Source organism: Anolis sagrei, chromosome 1, assembly GCF_037176765.1.
Source record: "Anolis sagrei isolate rAnoSag1 chromosome 1, rAnoSag1.mat, whole genome shotgun sequence".
Classification (NCBI taxonomy): Eukaryota; Metazoa; Chordata; class Lepidosauria; order Squamata; family Dactyloidae; genus Anolis; species Anolis sagrei.
Window position 1 is genome coordinate 59,505,997 of NC_090021.1, and position 20,076 is coordinate 59,526,072.

Sequence of the window (20,076 nt, forward strand, 5' to 3'; positions counted from 1 at the left end):
TAATAATACATTATAGATACCTTTAACAGTAATGTTCTTACTTGGAGTGATATTATTATTTGTGTATGTGTGTGTTTGCTGTATGTATGTGTGTGTGTCTCTCTGTGTGTATATTTGTGTTCAAGTTCACTTTATTATGGTCAGTGACCTGCTCAAGACAAGAGGGACACAGTCCCATGCACACGCACACACACACACAATATTATATCATAATTGAACTTCAGCTTGTACTAATAGAGATTTTTTGGAAATGTTTCCTTATGACACTTCACTTTGCAGGAATGCTAAAAAGAATTGGCAACGTATCCAAAAGCACTTCTTCTTTGACAATTTCCATCCACTTAAGGACTACTGTCTTGAGGTATGTGCATAATATAGGAATTATTCAGAGTTTTTTAAAAGATGCTTTGAGATTGGTCCATTTATTTGTTATGTTGAGCATGCAGGTGTGATGATGGACTATACTTTAAAGTATTGATCCTGAGAGATCTGGCTTCAAATCTTCACTTAGTTATGAAGCTTATTGAGTCAGTTTCTGTCTCAAGCCTAACCTGTTTTATTTCAAAACATTGATTGCTGTGAAAGAAAAATGGAATAACCCTATTTAGTGATCTCTCTAAGGGAAAGTAGTAATGGTGGTGGTGGTTTTATAAAAATAAATCCCAAGAAAACTATAAAGGTAAATATTTTGTTGGAATTATTTTGTAGCTATTATGGATAGAAAGCTAAAGCTTTAAAATGAAATTCTTCAGATCTTATCATATGCCATGCCACATTTTCACTGCTTAAACTGAGGTACGTTGCCTTTGAATTAGCCTAATTAGGAGCATGCATGCTCTGCCAAAACATAAAACATTGTGACATTGCTGTATTCACTGTGTACTGTTGACAGTTGATTTTGTATCCTATGAACTTTAAAAAAGCTGCATTCTGTTTGTTGTGAATTATTTCTCAGATGAGTTCATCTTATTCTTATGTGGAGGATTTGAGGATTATACATCCCCTTAAATTTTCCTTCCTAAATCCTTGAACTCTGTTCCTATGCTTTTAAAGCCTGCTTCTACTTCTGGCTTTAAAAAAGAAAATGCACATCCATTGGTTGAAGTAGTATTTACTGCACGGAGTCTTTTGTAGTGTACACAGCTGAAATAATATTTTTCACAGGGAATGAAAAATTATGACTAAGACTATGCCTTGTAGGTATGTATTGTGAGCAAGCAGTTAAGATAAGATTAAATAGGCCCACCTGGCTACTACTAAATTCAGTGGGATCTAGGTTCATGTAAATATCAATTGAGAGAGATTTAGGCAAATACATTTCAATAGCAGTTGATGTTTTTCCTTGCAGACAATATTTTTCACCTTGCCACGTCTTTCAGAAATTGCTGAGGAGGAGTGGATCTCTCTCTCTAAGTTTAAAGCGTTCACAGACCTCCCACTGAGCTCAACCTTTCCATGTTCCAATTCTTGCACTGCACTTCTTGATCTAAAGCCAAGTGACTGGTGCCAGCAAGATAGAGGTAACTTCTGTTTATATTTTGTTCTTTGTTGTGTGCTGACTGTTTTACTGTTTCAATTTCATACATTCAGGCTAAAATGTTATATATTTTTTCAATGGTTTTATAATATCATGCTGAATGTTTTAATTGTATTTTTATGACTATATGGCATCAAATTGCTGCCAACTCTGTAAGCCGCCTTGAGTCGCCTCAGGGCTGAGAAAGGCGGACAACAAATACCATAAATAAAATAAACAGATAAATAAATAAATCTGTTGCATTTTTAAATTCTCATTCTTAAACAGAATAAAGAAAACATCTGTCCTAACCAATGTAAGTTCAGAAATTCTAGTGTTTTCAGGACACTATTTGTTATATTTAAATAACAAAGCTATCTCTTTCAGGTTTGAATTCATCCGAATCAAGTAATGAAAGAGAATGGACCGATGTTCAGAAAAAAATCATTCCCTGGAAGGACAGTACACCAGATTTGGATCTAGAGCTTGTATTTCAAGATCGGGCTTCTAAACTTTGCAAATCAAATAGTAAATTGATTGTAGTAGCTTCTCTCCTTGATAAACCCACCAATTTGGGAGGTAAGATTTTTAAAATATGTGTGTATGTGCCTTCAAGTCGCCTGATGACTTATGGCAGCCTCATACATTTCACAGAGTTTTCTTAGGGAAGGTATACTTGGGGGTGGTTTTCCCGGTTCCTTCTTCTGAAATTTCGCATACAGCACCTGGTATTCATTGAGAGTCTCCCATGTTGGCCTGATTTCATTTTCACAATCAGATTGGCTCTAGAGTCCTTTTAGGTGTTTAGATTTTGGCTTACAATCTTTTAAATACTGAACAGGATGCTAACCAATAGTAAATCATGCTGGGGGATTTGTGAATAATCTAGTTTTTAAGATAGTCATAGATCGAACATACTGAAAGTGTTCTGCTCATTTATAGGCTTGTGTCGTACATGTGAAATATTTGGTGTCTCTGCTCTAATCGTTGGCAGCATTCATTACATAAATGACAAACAATTTCAGTACCTCAGTGTTTCTGCTGAACAATGGCTTTCACTTCTTGAGGTGAGTAAATAAATGTTAATTAAATTGATTGCTATAGATACCTCAAATATCTGTTGCTAATTTCCATAAACATACCTGTCTGCTTTTTCGGTGAGGCTTTCTAATACTTTAATTTGATTATTTAAGTAGCATTAAATGTAATACAGTTCAAGTTAGCATTTTCCAATAGAATTCGAATTGTAACCAACCCTGTGCCCCTTATTGGGAGAAAGGCAAGATATGAAATAAATAAATAAATAAATAAATAGTTAAGATTCTCAGGTGTACATCTGAAGAAAAACATTGTGCTTAGGCCTAGCAGCAGATGAAAGGCCTACCTTCCATTCCAGCTGCCACTGCTGTACCTTTAGAGCAATTGTTCCCAACTTTTTTTTGTCCAGGAACCACTCTCAAACATTAGTACCAAAAGGGTTACAAATCAGTTTTTAATCAACTTTAGATTTGGTTTGGTTATTTGGGGTGCTGATTCAGAAAAGTGCATTGGATAGAGCACATCAGCTCTAGTTCCTGATACAGAACATATGCCATCCAGTAGTTGCCATCTGCTCGCCCACAGAAAACTATATTTAATAATCTAGCGCCTCGGATCTTATTTTAGGTCTCACGGCCCACAGGTTGGGAACCACTGCTTTAAAGGAAGTATAAAAGAGGCAGGCACATGGGTCCATTGGCCCTCAGTACCAGCAACAAATGAAAGACTGGTTTCTGCTGGACTTCATCTTTTTCCCCTCCACCCCCATTCCTTATGTTTTTGTGTCTTATTTAGGTTATAATCTTGAGGGCAGGAATCTGTGAAATCAACAATACATAAGCCTTAGGCTATTCTGAGAGCCTTTTGGGCTAAAGGGCAGGGTATAAAACTTTTTTAAAAAATAGCTGGGTGCTGTGGCTTATCAGGGGAAAGGGGCAGTGAGAGAAGGAAGGTTACTGGTTCATGCCTTGATTTGAGGTTTTAGAAATATTTCACTGACCTTTCTCAGAAGTTGAAGACATAGATCACCAGCTGATCCAGAATGATTTTTCTTTTGTTCATATTGATAAAATATAGTGGTGTGGCTGAATCAGTCTTCGCAAGGATTTAACTTATCAGCCTTTTGAAGAATCAAATCATGTTCTGATGTATGACACATCTGCAATATATTGATTTTTTAATTTTTAAAACATCTATACTCATCTCACTTTTTAATATGCAGGTTAAGCCATTTCAGCTTGTTGATTACTTGGAGCAGAAGAAAATTGAAGGCTACACTATAATAGGTGTTGAGCAAACAGCCAAGAGTTGCGATCTAACAGAATACAGCTTTCCAGAGAAATCTCTGCTGCTGCTTGGGTAAATGAGAAGAGCTTTCTTAGTCACGTTTTCCCAAATATCTGTTTCATAGTCAAAGCTGAGAACTGCACAGCTGGAACATGGAAAATGCTCGTTATGATACCCCAATTTGCTATAAGGCAAAAGGTTGCAATATTTTCTTTGGAGACGTTTCTTTTTGGTTAATGGAAAGACTGGGGGGAGTGTCTGCTTGCAGTAATGGAACCAGGTTCTTTCTGTACACAGTTATATTCTCTATATGGAATACTGTTACTTATTTGTGTGGTTCCTTAATGCTAACTGGAATGCGTATTTGTGGTTTTCTTCTGATCAGAAATGAACATGAAGGAATTCCTGCAAACCTGATCCAGCAGTTGGACACTTGCGTGGAAATTCCACAACAAGGAGTTATTCGGTCACTTAATGTCCATGTAAGTGGAGCTCTGCTTATTTGGGAATATACTCGGCAGCAGATTCTCAAAGAGAAGGAATCAAGATGAATGCCACAGTTCTTGTTAAAACTGCTGCTCTGATGGTGCTACAAAATCCAAGCAGTGATTATAAATATCACTCTTCATGCTTTATATTTTGTAAAACCCTTTTTAAAATAATGTAAATGCCTTAAATCATGACTGATTAAAATTATTCAATAAATGCCTTTTCAGTATGAGTTTCTTGGTGCTTCTCCTAATCTCATTCATGATGCTTCAAATCATAACCACTAGTTTTTCTGTGAGTGAGCTCAAATGACTGTAACACAGCAGCCTTTCACTCACTGGTGCAGAATTAATATGGAACTGAGGCAAGTGGTACTGTTCCTCTGCCTCTGCTGTGGTCTCACTCTGAACATAGTCAAAGATGTATTGGTTCCACATGGTTGCAGATGCCATATGAGGAGTTCATAAGAAGCCATCAGCTTAATATGATCTTGGACCTGAGATTTTAATGTTTGCATATGCCCAATTAATGAATCCCCCCCCCCCAACACACACAAATACATAAAATACTGGCTCAAGCTATATACATAAACTGTCAAAACAATACTGTAACCATAACAGCTGCTGTTTGATGAAGATTAAATTCAGTGGGTAAGTGTGCACACTCATTTGCTGTCTAGCAGAATTGTACAAACTATTCAGCTTTCTCTTTAAGAAAGTAATATCCAAGATGCACGAGAAAGCTCCAATAAGAGGGAAAGCAGTACAAAAGAAGAAAAGTAGTGGATTCTGAGCATTACTTAGTTTAATCGGCACACCTATTTATGCTGTATTCGTGGTGGCGAATTTTCAGTCATTATAGTGGGTGTGCCTCTTCGGCAAGCACTTTCAAGAAAGGTGAGCTTGAGCCTTCGTATCAATACCAGATAAACACATTGGCTTGCACTTTATTTAGATGCTGTCACTGTCCTTTACTGCTGTTGACACTCGAGGTTTCATGCTGCTGCTGCTGCTGCTTCTGCAACCTCCTTTGTGTCGAAGAGCTATGTCTTGGTTGTCTCTGAAGGCTGAAATTCTCCTGTTTCCAACTGTGCTTTATATTTTAAATAATCTCTTCTTCTATCAAAGTATTTAACCTGTTTTGAATAAGATCATTGTTAGAAAACCAGACTAAGCAGAATTCTAGTGTAACAAGAAAAACTGAAACCATCTTTGACTATTGTTTCATTAATAATTATATTAGTTATGTCTATATTGAACAGTTTACATGACTTCCTTAATTGTGAGATTACACATATATCAGAGGATTAAATCTACTATTTTATTTTTATTTTATTTATTTATATCCTGCTTGATCTCTCCCGAAAGTGGCTGAATTGCAATTGTGGCCAGTATCCTGTTCAGTTAGTACATGTGTCCTTCTATTCCATCCAAAAACCTCCCATATCTGGCAATTGTCACGCTTCAGGGTTCAAGTCCTACTTACCCACTGCTGTGGACATGCTTTTACAAAAGAGCACCTAAGCTTCTCACACTTAAATGCATCCTCCATACTTTCATCTAAGCACTTCCAATATTCATCCCGGGCTTCCCAGCACACCTTCCTTTCCTTCATTGATGGTGCTGACATTTCTGTCACTAGGAACAAAAAAAATATGCTTCCATTGACAATGATTTTTTTAGTATCTAGGAATATGTCTTCTAATAGTCTTTTTTAAACATTTGAAAACAATTTTGGACAATATGTTAGTGTCATCGTTCATTAATAAGAAAAGGTGCCTGACTGCTTAAAAATTACTGAGTTATAATACGTTATTAACAAATAAATTATTCATAAACAATTGGAAAAACAAATGTCAGAGGGTTTCATCAGAAATCAGAATCCTGAACTACTTTTTTCAGGTCCTGGCTTTTTGATTTAGAGGAGAACAGCTGGAGTTGGGTAAGTTGGCCTATCAGCAAAAAAAGTGGCAATACTAGAAAGACTAATAACCTCCAGTTTATTTTCTAACAGCAGCCTGTTCAGCATCTGCATTGAAATACACTGTACAAACTCTGCAGCAAGTGGCAAGAATCCATAAATGCTCTAAGGAATTCTGACCATGTCTGTCTGTTCTTGATCCCTGATTTGAAGCTTTGAGTTTTTCAGCTAAATTGGAGATACAACAACTCTTAAAGGATGCAATGCTCGTCTGTTTCACCTGCCACTATATTATTGCTTATTAATACATGGAGGGGCTAGGACTGGTGTGGAAATTATGCAATCCGCAGGGTGCTGACCTCTAGCTCCCATTACTCATCACAATTGGCTTTACTAGTCTACTGGGATCTGCAATCCAACATCTGGAAAGCCACATGATTCCTGCTGTTTGTCTTCATTTCACAGATTTTTAGGTCAATTAGAAATACTGATGTTTGAAGGATTCAAATTTTAATTAAAAATACAATTCAACTTTCCACATTTTTTAGTATTTTCTGCCTAAGATAACAAGGGCCCACAAAATGTTGATGAATTGGTGACTGGAATTTTAAGACTGCTCCCATTTAATACTTAACATTGCATTAGCAAACAGCATACTAAGCTGCACTGAAAAACAGAATCTCTACAAAAGCTTACAATCCATATTAAGCACCCAAGATAACATCAGATTGTCAGATATGTTTGTAAGAAGCTTGTAGGCATCTAATGCTAGGGATTTGCTACATTCTCCTTCCTTTTTAGCATTACTAGTCTGACAGATTATTTTACATGTGATCAATGTGAACTACTCAACTCTATAATTGAAAAAAAAGTGAATTTATATCCCTTCACTTAGGAAAAAAATAGGGAAGTACAAAAACTTCACTTGTTGCTGAACATACATCAGTGCTAGGTTCTACAGTGAATGGTGGTGGATACTGGGGACTCCAAAATCTGGAAGACTCCATGTTCCTTAGCCATTGCAGATTTATCCTGTCACAGAGAGCAAAATGAGGACCTGCAAAACATGAAGGGCCCACGCCATGGATGTCAGAGGCTGCCCCCCCCCCCCAATCTAGGTCAATCAGCTTGATAGGCTCAAAAGACACAGGTGTTTCTTGATCAAGCAGAGAAGAATATTTATTACAAGAAGTTTAGAGAAAACAAAGGACAACGGAAAATCCACACAGATGTGAGATGCCTTCTACTATCTATTATAGGTGGGAACATGGCTGACACGAGAACAATGGCTTATCTCAAGTAGCTGCTAGTATCATCTCATGATCTTTCTGCCTAAGGAGAAATTGACGCCTCTCTTTGATATAATTGCTCAAAGGGCAGGGATGTGGCTCAGTCTGCAGTTTCCTATTGACTAAATAAGGAGATATCACACAAAAGGCATCTTCTGTCCATGTGTTGATGACCCATCCCAGAAGAAAGTGCTCTTTGGGGTTGGAAACCTGCACAATCTTTTCTTAACTAGGCTAAGTCAAGCAAAATAGATGCCAAAAGGGTCAATTTTTTTATTAAGGTTCACACCTTGAAAAATGGAGGGTTTCCAACATATAACAGGGCAGAAGTTATAATTAATGATTTGGGTACCAAACCTTTTAGTATTAAGCAAGTAGTAAAATAGGGTTGCCCTCTTCCCCTGTACTATTTATATGCAACCAGGGAAGATGAGATATAAGGATTGGATGTGGACAACAAAATCAAAATCAGCCTATTTGAGGATGATATGCTTTTGACTGTCAGGAATCCAGATATTGTACTAGATCGGATTAAAGTACATAAAACAGTTTGAAAAATAACAAGTTTAAATATTAATTGTAAGAAAATGGGGGTACTGATAATAAACCTGGAAGGAAAGGATAAAGAGAAAATAGTGAATCAATCTAAGGTCAAGATTGAAAGCAATATTAGGTACTTGGGAGTCATGGTATCTATTAACTACTTAGAGTTTATAAAATTTAAATTTTGAAAGGTTATTCAGGGAAACTAAATCTTTCATTGACATTTTTTGAATGAAAGTATTATCTAAATTCAACTTTCTTTGTAATGTTACCCATTAAATTACCAATGTTTATTTTAAAAAATGGCAGAAAATAGTCAACCACCCCAGGAGTAATGGAACAAGAAGATGTACGCTAACGAGAGGCTTATGATAACATTTCTCAGAAATTAGGGGGATTGGGAATACCAGAGTTAAAAACTTACTATCAGACACATACAATAAAGGGAGTGTTTAGGTCCCTCTCAGAACCTAAATTAATCTGGCGGGAATTTAAAGGCATATGCTGTCCAGGAAATTATGGGGAAATGTTTTTAATATCAAAAATAGGTAAAGTTATTAAGGGATGTAAGAATAACCTGGCTAAAGATATTATGGAGATATTGATTGGTTTTAAAAATAAGCTATGGCCAGGAGTTTCTCCGCTAACTCCAATAGTTTTATTGGAGCATTTCCCAGAGTTAAAGTTAAAAAAAATTAGTGGAAAGTAAGGTTGCTTACCTGTAATCATGTTTCTTCTAGTGGTAACTGTGAAATTCACACCTGTGGTATTTCCCTGCGTACACGCAGCTGACTCGGATCTTTCTTGAAAGCTTTTCCTAATTAGGGACTCCAGCCCCGCCCATCTACTCCTAATAAAGCCAGGCAGCGGGGCTTGGAGCCTTAATTCCGTACCGCGAAAGACAGTCAGAGATAAAAGGCATGACAAAATGTGGGGAGGATGGGCGGGTTGTGTGAATTTCACAGTTACCACTAGAAGAAACATGATTACAGGTAAGCAACCTTACTTTCTTCTGCGTGGTACTGTGAAATCCACACCTGTGGTAGACTAGCGAGCAGTCCCACGGATGGCGGGTGTCATGCTAGTGCAGAAAAAAGTACCGCTCTCCCAAAAGCCGTCTCCTTCTTGGCAGCTAAATCCAATTTATAATGGGAGACAAAAGTATGCGGTGTTGACCATATGGCCACTCGACAGATATCATGCAGAGGCACACTGTGCAAAAAAAACCATGGAGGGTGCCAATGCTCTAGTGGAATGAGCATGGATCTGAACAGGTAAGTCCAGTCCTGCCATTTCGCAAACTAGCCGGATAGCTGCAACTATCCAGGTCGCCACCTCTGGGTAGAAACAGGAAGGCCCACAGTATCCCTACGGTACTTAACAAAAAGTCGTAGGGACTTCCGTAATGGAGCTGTGCGGTGGACATAAAAAGCAAGAGCCCTCCGCACATCAAGAAGGTGCAAAGACTGCTCCAGGGGAGTAGAAGGATTTGGAAATAAGGTTGGAAGGACAATGTCCTGAGACATATGAAACTATGATGCTGCCTTAGGGAAGAAGGAAATGTCTGTGCCCAGCATGACATCCTTATGAAATTTCAGGTAAGGACTATCGACTCAAGAGCCATAAGCTCGCTAGTGCGACAAGCAAAAGTAATAGGCACTAAAAATGCCGTTTTCCATGATAGATGGAACATGTCAGAAGTGACAATTGGCTCAAATGGTGGTTTCGTAAGGGCGGAAAGAACAATTTCCAACCTCCAAGGGGGGCACAGGCCTACTTGGGGCCAGAAATTTGTAAAGCCTTGCAGAAATCTCTTTACAAGAGGATCGGATAAAGGAGAGGGAAGAGAATGCTCGCTTCTAAACGAATCTATATTTGCCAGATTGACCTTCAAGAATGATAATGAGAGTCCTGAATCTGACAGAGAGATCAAAAAATCCAGGAGGAGGGAAGTGGAAGCAGACAGAGGCTGAACCCCTTGCTTTTGTGAAAAAATGCAAAAATGACACCACTTACAAATGTAACAATGTTTAGTGGCAGGGCTCAGGGCAAGGTCCAAAATGCCCTTTACTGGTTGAGAGAGGGCTGAGGCTGGAGCTGCCACGCCGTCAACCGGAACTGAGTGACCTGGGAGTACGGGACTGGGCTGTTGCCCATAGCCAGCAAGTCTGGTCTGAGTGGCAACTGAATGTAACAGCTGCCTGCAAGTTGGAGCAGAATGACAAACCATGGCTGGCGGGGCCACCATGGTGTGATGAGAATGCAATCTACTTGCTCTGCTTGAAGACGAGAGACCACGCTGGACAGCACTGGCAATAGTGGAAAGATGTACAGGAGGGTGGATGTCCAATCCAGGAGGAAGGCATCTCCCAACAGCCTGTCTGGTGGAGGTAAGACGTGCTCCAAAGAATTGGCACTTCATGTTGGCGGGAGAGGCAAACAAGTCCAGAAGGGGAGTTTGCCATCTGACAAAGAGTTCCCATGCCTGGGAAGGATGAAGGGACCATTAGTGGTCAGTATAAACTGTCTGACTAAGGGAGCCAGCAAGAGAGTTCTTGATGAATGGCACTGATGGTTATGGTATACCAGTCCCAGATTCTGATGATGAGGGCAAGCAAATCACAATCGTGGTGGTGGTGGTAAGCTGGACAATACTGTCCATGAGCAAATGACAGATAAGGTGCAGTGCCATTTCTACTGCGAGTAACTCCAAATAGTTGATGTGCTCCATGTCCTCTATGGCCGCCTAAGGACCATGGATGGTGTGACCCTTGAGGTGAGCTCACCACACTGAGAGGGAAGTGTCGGTTGCTAACATCGCCCACACAGAGATTGGAGCGATGAGTCCACTAGTTGAGAGACCTGTGGATGGCTAAAGGGACAATGACACATTCATTGGGCTCATCCTGCATGGGATGAAGTGCCCGAAGAAACCAATTCTGGAGAGGCCGAAGGTGCAAACAGGAGAAAGGAGTGGCAGCTGTGGTGAATGCCATGTGTCCCAAAAAGCACTGGACATCCTTGGCATGGATGTATGGCGTCTGCCAGACTCAAAGAGCTAATGAATGCAGATTCAGAAACCTGTCTTCTAGCAAGTAGGTCCTTGCATGCCAAGAGTCCAATACAGGCCCCATGAATTGGTTGTTTGGATAGGCTGAAGAAGAGATTTTACCTTGTTGATAAAAAGACCAAGCGTCTGCTATAAAAACAGAGTAAAGTGAATGTTCCTCTGTAGATACTCACAGGACTGTGCACCAGCAACCAGCCATAAATATAGGGGGAAACTACTACCCCGTGCACCCAGGGATGAGCCGGCATACAGCCATCTCCTTAGTAACACCTGTGGAGCTGTGGAGATACCAGAATGAAGAACTTGAAATGAAAAAACCTGACTGCTAGTAAAAAGTGACAAAAATCTACCGTCTTGTGGTCTAATACCACATGAAAAAAGGCATCCTTCAAATCAATGCTACTGAACCATGTCTTGCTGGATAACAGAGGAGGGATGGTTGGTAATGACAATACCTGAAATTTGCAATATGCAATATATGCATAAAATCCTGTAAGGTCCAAACCTGGCCAAAGCCCACTGCCTTTATTGGAAACCAAAAAACAGCTGGGGAAAAAGAAAAAGAAGGAAACATAGAAAGATGTAAAGAAGCTACTGCTCCTTTGAAACAAGTAATTACCTCCTGCTATAACACAGGAGGAGGAGTGGCCCGTAGAGTCCCTACTGGGGACAGTTTGAAAAATTCAATTGCATAAACATGCTCTGTAATCTCCAACACCCATGAGTGAGAAGAGATCTAATGCCATGCACCTAAAAATGATGAGGTGGAGCTCCAAAAACTGGAGCTGAAGGGTTGGAGGCTATGAAAGAAGAGAAAATGCATGCGAAAAAACTATTGGCCCTGATCTTCTTCTTTCCCTTTAGTTTGTTGTCACCCCTGGATAATTAAGCTGAGGGGCTGGCCACCACAATCTAGGCTAGATTGTGGTAAAAAGCCAAACTTAGAAGCAGGCTATGTTCTGCCATGGGCAGTTATCCTGCCATTGGTCTGCCTACTTTGGAGAGGGTAGAGGATCTACACATGCTGGTGGATGGCTGCTGCAACAGCAGCAAACACCTTAGTACTGTATCGGTGCTGTGCTTAGCCGTAGCGTTGTGATGAGAAGCTAAGGTGAGATACTACTGACAGAAAGCCCTTGGGATCTGTTGATGTTGTAGGGGAAGAAGATCCAAATAAGGTGCTGAGCTATGCCACAAGAGCACCTGAGAGGCTGCCAGACAAGCATGGTAATGAATCATGCAAGTAAATAGGCTAGCAGTGGGGTGGATCTTCTTATCACAGTGGATTAAACAACTTTGACCACAATAAAGTTCAGTTTAGTAGGCTTAACTAACCACTCTGCTGAAAAGGTGCGTATGCAGTAAAGTGCAGTTACAAACTTAGAAATTCCAGACACAGATACAGGAGTTGCCCTTTGTTTTTCTCCAAGCTTAAGCGAATATGGAAGTGCTGGGAGAACTGGGAGAACTGTACTTGGAGCTTGTTTCTGCTGTTGCTCAACTGAGAAAAGCAGATCCTCTAAGCAATCAAGGAGGAAAAATTAGGTAACACATCCCCTAAGGAAGCTGGGATGGAAAAGTCCTCCTCAAGAGTAGGAGAAATCTGCTACTCATAGGAGTCAGAATCTACATCAGACTCATTGACTGGTTGCAGCTGAAGGAAGCACCAGAATGAGCTTAGGAAAAAGTTTTAATAAACTCCTGAAAACCAAAAGAAGGGACTACAAATCCTTGAAAAGGAAAGGAGGGTGCAGTTTGCCTATGCAAAAGAGTAGCAACCTACCTGTTGAGGCATGGGCCAAGTGGAGATGGGGTCCAAAGACACAGTACTTACATTCTGAGCCGTCACTGAAGCTCCCAGCCAGCATGACGCAGAGGGAGGATAGTAGCCCGAAGGCCCCTCCAAGGAGTTATATTCCATGGGCTTAGACCCAAAGCCTTGGCAGCCATCACTCACACAGGTGGCGTGGCTGCCTTGAGCCTCCCCTCCCCTGAGGGGGGCAAAAACATGGCAGGAATTGTTGCAACCCAAAGGCCCCTCCAAGGCGTTATATGCCATGGGCGTGGAGGCAAAGCCTTGGCTAGCCATCACTCACACAGGTGGCGTGGCTGCCTTGAGCCTCCCCTCCCCTGAGGGGGGCAAATGCATGGCAGGAATTGTTGCAACCCAAAGGCCCCTCCAAGGCGTTATATGCCATGGGCGTGGAGGCAAGCCTTGGCTAGCCATCACTCACACAGGTGGCGTGGCTGCCTTGAGCCTCCCCTCCCCTGAGGGGGGCAAAAGCATGGCAGGGATCGTTGCAGCGTCCACTGCCTGCTGGGGTAAATGGGGCAGAGAAAGCACGGGCAGTGAGAGCAAGCTGTCCTTAAAAAAACAGAGACAGCTGAGAGGCGTGGCTGCAACCCAAAACAAAGTTATTGGCACAAAGCCACAGTGGCAGTTTGTTGCCACAAGCTCTACCAGTTCCTGGGTCTGGAAAGGGTGGTAGGCTGGTAAAAATCTTCTTCCCTCCTGCTTTCTGAGCGAGGGGAACAGAAGAAAAAGAAGGTAAGTTACTGCCCATTGCCAAAGGCAAAAAAGTCTGCGCCTCAGAGGACACGGCATTTTTTTTTTTTTTTTAGAGGGAGGGAGTGGGTTTGTCCTCCCACTAGCCTAAATAGGATAAACAAAGGTCCCAGAACAAAAGTTGGAATTGCTGTCTGTTAGAGTAGTCAAACTGGAGTCCTTGAGTCAAACCAATAGTTGTTTTAGGAGAGAACACCGAGTTGTTGCTGCTTTCGCGGACAAAAGGAATTAAGGCCCCAAGCCCCGCTGCCTGGCTTTATTAGGAGTAGATGGGCGGGGCTGGAGTCCCTAATTAGGAAAAGCTTTCAAGAAAGATCCGAGTCAGCTGCATGGACGCAGGGAAATACCACAGGTGTGGATTTCACAGTACCACGCAGAAGAAGCAGAAACTGCTCTTTCTTGGAAGGAATGGATACCAAATTCAAAGGGTAAATTTGACAAGTTGGCAGCAGCTATATAAATGGAAAAAGGACTCGTTAGGTAAAAACCTATGAAAAAAGGTAAAGGTAGTCCCCTGACATTAAGTCCAGTCATGTCTGACACTGGGGTGTGGTGCTCATCTCCATTTCTAAGCCGAAGAGCCAGTGTTGTCCGTAGTCACCTCCAAGGTCATGTGGCCGGCATGACTGCATGGAGCGCCGTTACCTTCCCGCCAGAGCGGTACCTATTGATCTACTCACATTTGCATGTTTTTGAACTGCTAGGTTGGCAGAAGCTAGGGCTGACAGCGGAAGCTCACGCCGCTCCCCGGAATCGAACCTGCGACCTTTCAATCAACAAGCTCAGCAGCTCAGTGCTTTAACCCACTGCGCCACCGGGGGTCCCGCAAAAAACTTATGTAGAGCTAAATAATTATGAAGAATGGCTATGTAAATTTAAAAAGCAAGAATTATCTGTGAAAGGGCTAATTAATATACAATGGGTTAGTTGATGAGGAAATAGGGTTGAACTTGTTAGAAAACGCATATGGGAAGGAGATCTAGGACCATTAATGAATCTTGACTGGAAAAGTGTACTAAAGTGAAGAGTGGTTAAGAATCTGTTGATAAGATTAAAATAAAATGTATATAAAGTCATACGGAGATGATATACCACACTTGTTAAATTACATCAGTTCTATAAGCACAGTATCCACTGCTGGAGATGTGGTATGCATGAAGGGACAGCTTTTCATTTATGGCGAGGATGTCCCCAGCTGAGGAATTTTTTGAACAAGATATTTAAGGAAATTGGTAATATTAAAAGACTAAAGATTGTCCCGATTGCTAGGTTAGCATTACAATTGGATGCCACAAAACTGAATTTAGAAATCGAAAAGTAAGAATTGGTGATTATTCTACTTACAGTGGTGAGGCTTATAACTGTAAGGAATTGAAAGATGGTAATCAATCTCAGGTTGGAAGCATGATATGGAACATAGCTTTAAATGACAAATTATCAATGGAAATGAGGATGCTTAGAGGGGAAATTAAAAGATCAGAATTTGATTAATATTGGCCAATTTTCATAGAATCATAGAATCAAAGAGTTGGAAGAGACCTCATGGGCCATCCAGTCCAACCCCCTGCCAAGAAGCAGGAATATTGCATTCAAATCACCCTTGACAGATGGCCACCCAGCCTCTGCTTAAAAGCTTCCAAAGAAGGAGCCTCCACCACACTCCGGGGCAGAGAGTTCCACTGTTGAACGGCTCTCACAGTCAGGAAGTTCTTCCTAATGTTCAGATGGAATCTCCTCTCTTGTAGTTTGAAGCCATTGTTCCGCGTCCTAGTCTCCAAGGAAGCAGAAAACAAGCTTGCTCCCTCCTCCCTGTGGCTTCATCTCACATATTTATACATGGCTATCATATCTCCTCTCAGCCTTCTCTTCTTCAGGCTAAACATGCCCAGTTCCCTAAGCCGCTCCTCATAGGGCTTGTTCTCCAGATCCTTGATCATTTTAGTCGCCCTCCTCTGGACACATTCCAGCTTGTCAATATCTCTCTTGAATTGTGGTGCCCAGAATTGGACACAATATTCCAGATGTGGTCTAACCAAAGCAGAATAGAGGGGTAGCATTACTTCCTTAGATCTAGACACTATGCTCCTATTGATGCAGGCCAAAATCCTTTCATTAAATACATCTTAGAGCGTGACAAGGGAAAACAATACAACCTCGTTGGACAGGAATTCTGGATATGGCATTTGTTTGTTTATGTATATATTGAAGGTGAAGGAAATGATACTTGTTCAGGCCTAGGTGGTGGGTCTAAGTGTTTGTAAAATAAACATTATTTTGTATATTGTTTATACAGAATGTTGTTAATCTAAGTGAGAAAAAGAAAGAAGGAAAAATTGAGGCATTTGGGTCAGAAATCAGTAGGTATATTTTGTATTTGCATAATACGTTCTAGGAAAGGAGTCCCACTCTACTCCCTGTATTTAAAATGTGTCAGGAAATAGATTACACTTTGTAACACGATTTTTGTTCCTGGGTCATAAATGTAATTTCCTAAACCATAGAAAAGGTTTATTAAACTGCAAAATCTTTGTTTCTGCAGGTCATCATGCAGCACATTTGGCTACAGTTTTCCAATGAATATCTCACAGAGTCTCAACCAATTCAATAACTCTTATAGAAGGCTTTCACTTGGTTGCTGTGAGTTTTCCGGGCTCTATGTTCCAGAAGCATTCTCTCCTGGAATTCCCCTGTTTTCTGAGTGTTGTTCTTTATTTACTGGTTTTAGAGTTTTTCAATATTAGTAGCCAGATTTTGTTCATTTTCATAGTTTCCTCCTTTCTGTTGAAATTGTTCACATGCTTAAATAAAGAACACTCAAAAATCAGGGGAATGCCAAACAAGAAACAATCAGTGCCAGCTAACACATTGCAACAAAGGATTCCCCCAGCCAGGCTTTATTTATTTATGATGTTTATATCCCATCCTTCTCACCCTGAAGGGGACTCAGAGCGGCTTACAAGTTATATGTACATACAACATATAATATTATTAGCATAGCACAATATTAGTATTATATATTACTATATATTTATCACTTTCTTTCCATTTTTATCCATGGGCCTCACTCTAATTAGATTACCATTTTATCATTTGTTTTTTTATTATGATTTTGTTATTTTCATTTCATTACTATGTTATTATTAAGTATTTTATTTGATGTTGTTTTGTTTATATGTACTTTTGCTCTATTGTCATTCATTTGGGCTTGGCCTCATATTAGCCGCCCTGAGTCCCTTCGGGGAGATGGTGGCAGGGTATAAATAAAGATTATTATTATTATTATTATTATTATTATTATATTGTACTATACCACTATAAAAGGTAAAGGTTGTCCCCTGACATTAAGTCCAGTCATGTCTGACTCTGGGGGTTGGTGCTCATCTCCATTTCTAAGCCGAAGAGCCAGTGTTGTCCATAGACAACTCCAAGGTCATGTGGCCAGCATAACTGCATGGAGCGCTGTTACCTTCCCACCAGAGCGGTACCTATTGATCTACTCACATTTGCATGTTTTCGAACTGCTAGGTTCACTATGCTGCAATATTATTAGTAATATTACATGTAATATATAATATACAATTGTTATATTGTATTATTACTAGTATTGTGATGGCACACCAGGAAGATCTAATGAGAAACCTAAATGTGTCTGGCTATTTTCCCAGTGACCATCGATATGCCCTAATTACTATAATTCCCCCAAAATAAAACTCTACAAACAAGAATAAGTTTAACAATTTTTTACTAAATAATCAAGGTGAATTACAACAATGTACAAAGGTGTGAATCTGAGGTAAAAAAACAACTATAATTTCTATGAGGTAAATACTCTATAAACTCTGGGGTATGTACTATCTAAACTATCTATCTATAACTATCTATCTATAGGGCAAATACAAACTATCTATCTATAAACTCTAAGGCAAATACTATCTATAAGGCAAATACGTGATTAGGATGGCCTGTTCAAATTGCTAGGCCAGACCAGACACTATCTGGCAACTATCTATAAGCTAAGACTAACAAAGAATGGGAAACGAAGTTCTATAACCAGCCCATTCTGGCTCTGAGTCAGAATGGGCTGCACCAACCGAACTCGGCCTCTAGGGGGAACCTAAGCTCTCCCCTAAACTTGGTAAAATGGAACAGTCCAACTGAGAAATAAACAGGCCGAGACATCACAAGTATTATATTGTATTATATTACATTATTATCAATATATGTATGTACAATATATTATTAGCACAGCACAATAATAGTATATTTTTATTTATATTATAGGCTTTGAAGCTGCCAGACTATTCAATGCTAATCAAGGTGACCAATTGTAATATTCACACTTGCCTCAAACAGACAAGAGTTCTTTCTCCCACCCTGGACATTCCACAGACATATAAACCCCTTTTTCCTAGTTTCCAACAGACCCTAAAACATCTGAGGATGCCTGCCATAGATGTGGGCGAAACGTCAGGAGAGAATGCTTCTGGAACATGGCCAGACAGCCCGGAAAACTCACAGCAACCCAATACAACATAGTTTGTGGCAGCCATAATAACTACCTTTATGGAGTAAGCACTGCACAATCAAAAAGGAAATAACTTTCAAACCAGAAACAGAAACTTTCCCCCCACATTTTGTTACATGGCGTTATACAATCTGAATGCAGAGTGCTCAATGGTGCTGCTGCCTCCGAAAGAGGGTCTCCCTCGACTGCCGCGTTCACTTACCGTCACACTTCCGCCTCCGCTTGCAATGCCCGGATGTAAGGCAAGCTGACCCATACCGGAAGCGTGCGGCTGCTCGAGCGGAAGCGTAAGTGCGAGGGGAAGAGAGAAGAGGACTCTGCGTTGCTCATTGCGCCTGCGCACCTCCTCAGCGGAAGCGTCGCTTGGTTGCTAAGAGACGCGCCAGCCTCCTCGTGCCCCTGTGATCCAATGGAAAAGGTTCAGGGAGTTCCTTAGGGCAATCCTTCCCTTCTCCAACCTCTCTCTTTGTGATCCTGCGCGGTCCTCTGACCCACCTGCTTGGAGAGAGGGTGTTAACTTCCATATAAGGCAATATCACGAATGAGAAGGTGTGTCTACACCAGGCCTGGGCAAACTTAGGGCCTTCAGGTGTTCCCAAGAGCCTCAGGCCCCTTCCTTTCCCCCCCTCAGCCACTTAAGCCTTTTGGACTGCGACTCCCACCATTCCTAACAACCCCAGGCCCTTCCTTCCCCCCTCAGCCACTTAAGCCTTTTGGACTCCAACTCCCATCATTCCTAACAGCCTGAGGCCCTTCCTTTCCTCCCTCAGACACTTAAGCCTTTTGGACTGCAACTCCCACCATTCCTAACAGCCTCAGGCCCCTTCCTTTTCCCCCTCAGCCATTTAAGCCTTTTGGACTGCAACTCCCATCATTCCTAACAGCCTCAGGCCCTTCCTTTCCTCCCTCAGCCACTTAAGCCTTTTGGACTGCAACTCCCATCATTCCTAACAGCCTCAGGCCCTTCCTTTTCCCCCTCAGCCCTTAAGCCTTTTGGATTTCAACTCCCACCATTCCTGACAGCCTCAGGCCCTTCCTTTCCCCCCTCAGCCACTTAAGCCTTTTGGACTGCAACTCCCATCATTCCTAACAGCCTCAGGCCCTCCCTTTCCCCCCTCAGCCCTTAAGCCTTTTGGACTGCAACTCCCACCATTCCTGACAGCCTCAGGCCCTTCCTTTCCCCCCTCAGCCACTTAAGCCTTTTGGACTGCAACTCCCATCATTCCTAACAGCCTCAGGCCCTTCCTTCCCCCCCTCAGCCACTTAAGCCTTTTGGACTGCAACTCCCACCATGCCTAACAGCCTCAGGCCCTTCCTTTTCCCCCTCAGCCCTTAAGCCTTTTGGACTGCAACTCCCATCATTCCTAACAGCCTCAGGCCCTTCCTTTTCCCCCTCAGCCCTTAAGCCTTTTGGATTTCAGCTCCCACCATTCCTGACAGCCTCAGGCCTTCCTTTCCCCCCTCAGCCACTTAAGCCTTTTGGACTGCAACTCCCACCATTCCTAACAGCCCCAGGCCCCATCCTTTCCCCCTCAGCCATTTAAGCCTTTTGGACTGCAACTCCCATCATTCCTAACAGCCTCAGGCCCTTCCTTTTCCCGCTCGGCCACTTAAGCCTTTTGGACTTCAACTCCCACCATTCCTAACAGTCTCAGGCCCCTTCCTTTTCTCCCTCAGCCATTTAAGTGGCTGAGTGGGAAAAGGAAAAGGCTTGAGACTTTTAGGAATGGTGGCAGTTGAAGTCCAAAACACCAGAAGGCCCCAAGTTTGCCCAGGCCCGGTGTATATGCATTTCAGTTCAAAATAGATGTCCCACACAGCAGCTGTTTATTA

The 20,076-nt window shown here is 41.5% G+C and overlaps 2 protein-coding genes across 6 annotated transcripts in view; one reads left to right on the forward strand and one right to left on the reverse strand.

Annotated features, from left to right (window-relative positions):
- The window catches only part of TARBP1 (TAR (HIV-1) RNA binding protein 1), a 42,247-nt gene extending 37,685 nt beyond the window's left edge, over nt 1-4,562 (forward strand). Inside the window, exons 25-30 of the mRNA XM_060753840.2 lie at nt 280-361; nt 1,349-1,520; nt 1,904-2,095; nt 2,459-2,583; nt 3,777-3,913; nt 4,227-4,562. Of these exons, the coding sequence (XP_060609823.2) occupies nt 280-361; nt 1,349-1,520; nt 1,904-2,095; nt 2,459-2,583; nt 3,777-3,913; nt 4,227-4,392 (874 nt within the window). The 3' untranslated portion in view covers nt 4,393-4,562. The remainder of the gene's footprint in view (nt 1-279; nt 362-1,348; nt 1,521-1,903; nt 2,096-2,458; nt 2,584-3,776; nt 3,914-4,226) is intronic.
- Nucleotides 4,563-5,116: 554 nt separating this feature from the next.
- Nucleotides 5,117-18,540, reverse strand: COA6 (cytochrome c oxidase assembly factor 6). Of its 5 annotated transcripts, none has more exons than XM_060753841.2 (3): nt 18,446-18,540; nt 5,816-5,967; nt 5,117-5,465 (listed from the first exon to the last, which is right to left on the reverse strand). In XM_060753841.2, the coding sequence occupies exons 2-3, from the start codon at nt 5,957-5,959 to the stop codon at nt 5,373-5,375; spliced, it is 237 nt and encodes a 78-aa protein (XP_060609824.1). In that variant the 5' UTR covers nt 5,960-5,967; nt 18,446-18,540; the 3' UTR covers nt 5,117-5,372. The 5 variants fall into 5 exon arrangements, with proteins under 5 accessions (XP_060609824.1, XP_067321243.1, XP_067321234.1 ...); XM_067465142.1 differs by lacking the exon at nt 18,446-18,540 and adding an exon at nt 18,372-18,430; XM_067465133.1 differs by lacking the exon at nt 18,446-18,540 and adding an exon at nt 18,278-18,365.
- Between the last annotated feature and the right edge of the window lie 1,536 nt (nt 18,541-20,076).